General features: G+C 40.1%; 1 protein-coding gene across 1 annotated transcript in view; it reads left to right on the forward strand.

The window, feature by feature from the left end:
- LOC107696901 (ral guanine nucleotide dissociation stimulator-like) overlaps positions 1 to 7,140 on the forward strand; it is a 21,768-nt gene that overhangs the window by 2,496 nt on the left and 12,132 nt on the right. Inside the window, exons 4-8 of the mRNA XM_016497472.1 lie at positions 1,451 to 1,528; positions 2,012 to 2,098; positions 5,527 to 5,559; positions 6,462 to 6,583; positions 6,698 to 6,793. Of these exons, the coding sequence (XP_016352958.1) occupies positions 1,451 to 1,528; positions 2,012 to 2,098; positions 5,527 to 5,559; positions 6,462 to 6,583; positions 6,698 to 6,793 (416 nt within the window). The remainder of the gene's footprint in view (positions 1 to 1,450; positions 1,529 to 2,011; positions 2,099 to 5,526; positions 5,560 to 6,461; positions 6,584 to 6,697; positions 6,794 to 7,140) is intronic.

Here is a 7,140-nt window from a genome sequence, read left to right on the forward strand (position 1 = left end):
GTGTGTGTGTGTGTGTGTGTGTGTGTGTGTGTGTGTATGTATAATACTAATAATAATAATGTTTGATTTATATAGCTCCTTTCCCAAGCTCAAGGACGCTTCACAATGACAATAGCAAATAAACAAATCATTCCGTGCATAATCACTTATGTGGACAATAGACATTTGCCCAAGTCCAAGACGTGCGATTGCAGTTGCATATCACAATAGTAGTGCAAACAATCAAATTCAAACAGAGAACCATAACAGTTTAAGAAGAAACGCATTATGACCGGTAGTATTGGTTGAACAGATGAGAGATGAGAACAGATGAGTTTAGACTTAAATTCATGCAGTGTGGTTACTGTCCTAAGAGACAGAGAAAGAGAAAGATCGGCCTCCCATAAATGATAGGCGAAATCTTGGTACACGAGGCGGGATGTGATGAATGCATGTACTAATGATTCAGCGTCTTTTGGGCTGACGAAGGATTGGAGTTTGGCAATATTTATTTAGATAATTTAGAGAGTTTACTAATATAAGCATCTAGGTTTAAAGGGTTAGTTCACCCAAAATTGAAACTTCTGTCATTAATTACACACCCTCATGTCGTTCCAAACCTGTAAGACCTTCGTTCATCTTCGGAACACAAATTAAGGTATTTTTTTATGAATTCCGAGAGCTCTCTCTGATCCTCTCATAGACAGCAAGCATCCTAACACGATCAAGGCTCAGAAACGTAGCAAGGACATCGTTAAAATAATCCATGTGACATCAGGGGTTCAACCGTAATTTTAGGAAGCTACGAGAATACTTTTTGTTAATAATAAATAATAATGGCCTGAGAACTGAGCCCTGAGGAACACCCTGTTTGAGTAAAACAGTGGGAGATTTATAGTTATGCATGGTGATGTAGTATTGTCTATCTGTCAAATAGGAGGAAAACCAGGATAACGCAGCTCCGGAGATGCCATTGAGTAAGGCGCATGAGTAATAAATTAGGACAGATAGTATTAAAAGCTGAGCTGAGATCGAGTAATAAGAGTAAGGAAAGATTGCCCGAGTCACCAGAAAGTAGGAGGTCATTAATAATCCTTACTAAAGGATGCCAACCCCTCAGAGGACCTCAGATGATGCCAACCCTGAAACAACATACAGAACTACCACATTTTGCTATAAGTTTGATTGCATCATATAATAATTGCTGTTAATAGTGTTCATCGTCTGTTTTATTACGTCTTAAATTGATTTTTCCGTACATTTCTGCCATATGTACATTAACTGACATTCACCACTGATAAACTACCACTAAATATTGTAGAAACTTAATTTGCTGTAAAGTTGCTTTGCAATGATTTTTATCGTGAAAAGCGCTGTACAAATAGACTTGACTTGACTTGACTTGACTAAAGCAGTTAGTGAGTGTGTGAGAGAGTGTGTGTGATATTTACTGCTTATATTTCTTTGGCAGGAGGGAACGTCCAAATTTGCCACTCTGGAGATCAACCCTAAGCGAGCGCAGAAACGACAGCAGCCACAGAGAGATCTGGTGAGATATTCAGAGTCCGTGATGGACGATGATCCACACCGGCAGCTGTTCTCAGATCATGCAGTACAGATTCATTGAGCTTCATGCTGACACCGTATCATTACTACAGGAACTATAAACACTCCAGCATTTAAAGTCACAGCAGAGGTTTCTGCAGACCAGTCAAGTTCTTCCACACTGACTCAATCAATCATTTCTTTTTGAACCTTGCCTTATACACAGAGGCATTGTCATGTTAGAATAGAAAAGGGTTCTGTCCAAACTGTTGGTATAAAATTAGAAGCACGCAATTCCCTCGAATATCATTATATGCTTAAACATTAAGATTTGTACTCATGGAAATGACTAAAGTAGTCAAACCTGTTCATTAGAAGGGGGTGCCAGTACTTTTGGCCATGTAGTGTATATAAATAGTTGTCCTGTCTGTCGTCTGATGTGGTGTTTCATTCTGCTGAACTCTCAAAATGATGGTTTTTGTTTCAGACTGTGATGCAGGGGACGATTCCTTACCTGGGAACTTTCCTGACGGATCTGGTCATGATGGACACGGCCATGAAAGACTATCTGGACGTGAGTCTCTCTTAACAGACACACTCATCACATCAAGCACATGGGACACTTTCCTCCTTTCTATCCACTGTTTATAAAATAAATCATTTTTCTTCCCGCTGTACTGAAATCATGCTGAACTGTTGACCTTAAAGGGGTCATGACATGGATTTTTTTATTATTTTAATATGTTCCTTGAGGTTTACTTATAATGTTAAAGGGGTCTTTGGATGCAAATTTCACTTTTACATGTTGTTTGAACTGAAATGTGTGTTGGCAGTGTGTGTACACAACCACTCTATAATGATAAAAATCCACCCAGTGGTTTTTTAAAATCCCAATAAATCATAAGCAGTGTCTCAGATCAAGCTGTTCTGACATTCTTGGCGTAGGTTTGCACAGGCCCCTCCCACGACTACTGTTTCGATGCCGGAGCAGGTATAGATGTAATAATGTTGTTGGATGTAATAATGAACATAGCAGTCGTCATTTACTCACGACATCTGAGCCGCTGAAGACGCAGTGGATTAATTTGGTTTTTAAAGGAAATGTGCTCCCCAATCTACCTAAATGCGCATATGTTCACGCGAATCATTCATGATCCAGCTTCACCTACAGAAGAAGCGAGTATAAGGTATTTTTATGAATCTTTGTAAATCGCCTTTCCTAATAATGTGCTAATTAGCAAGTTCTGCGGCTAAAGTTAAGAGTCTCTCAGAGAATAGCTGTCACCCCACAGAAGAGAGGGGCGGGGTCAGCAGAGCTCATTAGCATTTAAAGGGACATGCACCGAAACTGCTCGCTGTGAACAGAGTTGTTTTTGACAAGGTAAAGAGTGTGTTGTTTTGCACTACCATTGAGAAATTTTAACTAAAGTATGTTATAGACTCATTAAGACTCATTAATGTCATGTAAATGTAAATGTAAGACCCTAAAGAATCATATCAACTTGTGGAAAATGGGCATCCAGTGACCCTTTTAATAAAGGTTTTTGCACGAAAAAAAACAAAAAACAAATAAATATGTGGAAAAATTATTATTTTCAACCCTCATTCTGACCCTCTTTCTAAAACAAGCAGTTTTTAAGGGGCGTGTCTTTTAAGGCTTGTCAGTAATCAGCCGCTGTTATGATTGGCTAACGTCACTGCATAGGAAACAGTATTAACGCCCCACACTATTGCATGCGAGTGTTTTGACAGCATGATCAAAATAAAACGGTCATTTCCAGACAAAGCATTATGAAATCATGTACTTATGGTTTGTGATGCAGCTGCAGTCAGATCTAGTACCGCTTCATCTTTTAACAAATGTTTCTTTGTGACTCTCCATGACACTGTGCCTCGTTTACAAAACAAAATACTCCGATCAATCCTCAGACACGATCCGGGACGACATTAAAAATAAACTATCCTCTTGTTCCTTACGCTGGGATCCTTCTGATATCTGTACAAAGACACGAATTAGCTTTTTTATCCAAACGCGTCAAAGCGAACGTTCTTTCACTGCGTTTGTCCTGATGACAGACTCGAGCGCTGGACTGTGTCAGAAAGTGAACGCACATCTGTATACTGTATCCAGTGTAGATACTTATAATGTTAAAGGGGTCTTTGGATGCAAATTTCACTTTTACATGTTGTTTGAACTGAAATGTGTGTTGGCAGTGTGTGTACACAACCACTCTATAATGATAAAAATCCACCCAGTGGTTTTTTAAAATCCCAATAAATCATAAGCAGTGTCTCAGATCAAGCTGTTCTGACATTCTTGGCGTAGGTTTGCACAGGCCCCTCCCACGACTACTGTTTCGATGCCGGAGCAGGTATAGATGTAATAATGTTGTTGGATGTAATAATGAACATAGCAGTCGTCATTTACTCACGACATCTGAGCCGCTGAAGACGCAGTGGATTAATTTGGTTTTTAAAGGAAATGTGCTCCCCAATCTACCTAAATGCGCATATGTTCACGCGAATCATTCATGATCCAGCTTCACCTACAGAAGAAGCGAGTATAAGGTATTTTTATGAATCTTTGTAAATCGCCTTTCCTAATAATGTGCTAATTAGCAAGTTCTGCGGCTAAAGTTAAGAGTCTCTCAGAGAATAGCTGTCACCCCACAGAAGAGAGGGGCGGGGTCAGCAGAGCTCATTAGCATTTAAAGGGACATGCACCGAAACTGCTCGCTGTGAACAGAGTTGTTTTTGACAAGGTAAAGAGTGTGTTGTTTTGCACTACCATTGAGAAATTTTAACTAAAGTATGTTATAGACTCATTAAGACTCATTAATGTCATGTAAATGTAAATGTAAGACCCTAAAGAATCATATCAACTTGTGGAAAATGGGCATCCAGTGACCCTTTTAATAAAGGTTTTTGCACGAAAAAAAACAAAAAACAAATAAATATGTGGAAAAATTATTATTTTCAACCCTCATTCTGACCCTCTTTCTAAAACAAGCAGTTTTTAAGGGGCGTGTCTTTTAAGGCTTGTCAGTAATCAGCCGCTGTTATGATTGGCTAACGTCACTGCATAGGAAACAGTATTAACGCCCCACACTATTGCATGCGAGTGTTTTGACAGCATGATCAAAATAAAACGGTCATTTCCAGACAAAGCATTATGAAATCATGTACTTATGGTTTGTGATGCAGCTGCAGTCAGATCTAGTACCGCTTCATCTTTTAACAAATGTTTCTTTGTGACTCTCCATGACACTGTGCCTCGTTTACAAAACAAAATACTCCGATCAATCCTCAGACACGATCCGGGACGACATTAAAAATAAACTATCCTCTTGTTCCTTACGCTGGGATCCTTCTGATATCTGTACAAAGATGCGACAGAGCTGTTTAAACCAAGTGTGTCAAAGCAAACGTTCTTTCACTGCATCAGTCCTGACAACAGACTCGAGCGCTGGACTGTATACTGTATCCAGTGCTGACAAGATAGTGGCAGTGATTGTCATTTCTGTTTGCTTTTGACACAACAAGACACTCACATTTAGCGTAATCAAGTCCGCCGTTAAGCGACTGAACGCCAGTGGGCGGGGCCTATGCTGAGAAGATAACTATTCGTCCATGTCTTGCTCTGGAGGCGTGTTTATGCAAATGTTTGTGCCCGGGTGACGTCACCCTGCCCCTCAGATCCAAACGAAAATAATTAGGAAATTAGGTTTCTCATGTCATGACCTCTTTAAATTCGAGGTGCGTGCTGAGCACCGTGGTTTTGTCTATATCCGAGCGGTGCTCCTGTTGTTCTTCCAGCAGAGCTGTCGGTAATTGAAGACAAAAATCAGAGTCGTTTATTCTCTGATTCTTTGACTGGTGTGTGACAGACCTCCGTCTAAAGAAACCATCAGTTCAGTTCAGCTAATAAGACACTAGCAGTTACTACTGAATGTGTTTCAGCTGCAGATATGGGTAATAACTGGTTCTTTCTCTGCATCTCAGGGAGGCCTGATCAACTTCGAGAAGAGAAGGAAGGTACGTCTGAACAGAAGGAACAGATCCTGACGATGATTCAGAAGCGCTGATCTCGTGTTAAAGAGATAGTTCACCCCAAAATGAAAATTCTGTCATTAATTACACACCCTCATGTCGTTCCAAACCTGTAAGATCTTCGTTCATCTTCAGAACACAAATGAAGATATTTTTGATGAATTACAAGAGCTCTCTGATCCTCTCATAGACAGCAAGCATCCAAACACCATCAAGGCTCAGAAACGTAGTAAAGACATCATTAAAATAATCCATGTGACATCAGTGGTTCAACCGTAATTTTACGAAGCTACGCAAATACTTTTTGTGCACAAAGAAAACCAAAATAACTTTTTACTACTATCCAATCATTCGTCTCCTCCGCGTCACTCTATAGCGCCATATTGGAGAGTATCACATACATAAACAACATATGCAACGTATGTACGTGGATACGCTGTTTACATTGTTTGCGCTTCGATCTGAACGTAAACAGCGTATCCGCATACATACGTTGCATATGTTGTTTATGTATGTGATACTCTCCAGAATGGCGCTACAGGGTGATGCGGAGGAGACGAATTGTTGAAAAAAACATTTATTTTTGTTTTCTTTGCACATAAAAAGTATTCTCGTAGCTTCGTAAAATTACAATTGAACCACTGATGTCACATGGATTATTTTAACGATGTCTTTACTACATTTCTGAGCCTTGATGGTGTTAGGATGCTTGCTGTCTATGAGAGGATCAGAGAGCTCTTGTAATTCATCAAAAATATCTTAATTTGTGTTCTGAAGATGAACGAAGATCTTACAGGTTTGGAACGACATGATGGTGAGTAAATTAATGACAGAATTTTCATTTTTGGGTGAACTATCTCTTTAATGATCTCTGTCTCCCCCTGTAGGAGTTTGAGGTCATCGCTCAGATTAAGTTGTTACAGCTGGCGTGTAACAATTATAATTTCCGGCGTGTGGCGGGGTTCAGTGCGTGGCTCTCCGGCGTGGAGAAGCTCTCGGAGGCCGAGAGGTGAGACATCAGCATGGGTTTAGATGTGCAGAATTAAACACACACACACTCACTCTCACACACACACACACACACACTCACACACTCCTGAATGCTGTTCTGGGTTTCCTGCAGCTACAGTCAGTCGTGTGAGATCGAGCCACTCTCTGAATCGGCCTCCAACACGCTGAGAGCCAAGAAGAGCTCAGGAATCATGAAGAGATGGAGCGAGTGAGTGCTGACCACCACATCCACACTAGTTTCAGTCGTCATGAATTCTGCTGCCTGACCAGACTCCTTATTTAGGCCAAACTGTAAGGTAGCATCGCATGTATCTTCCATGGGGGGGAAGGCAATCCCAGAATGCATTGGAACAAGCTCAGTGAGAAATGTTGGAAATATTCCTTCATATGATAACCATTGATGTCTTGTTGTGGAGCTGGAGTGTATTATTAGGGCTGCTGCTAACAATTATTTGGGTACTCAAGCAATCTGTCGATTATTCTGTCGATTAATCGAGTAATTATAGTTAATTTTTTTGTGGTAATAAAAACATATACATATATAATAGTATTGAG

The sequence above is a fragment of the Sinocyclocheilus anshuiensis genome, unplaced genomic scaffold (assembly GCF_001515605.1).
Source record: "Sinocyclocheilus anshuiensis isolate Anshui unplaced genomic scaffold, SAMN03320099.WGS_v1.1 scaffold1376, whole genome shotgun sequence".
Taxonomy (NCBI): domain Eukaryota; kingdom Metazoa; phylum Chordata; class Actinopteri; order Cypriniformes; family Cyprinidae; genus Sinocyclocheilus; species Sinocyclocheilus anshuiensis.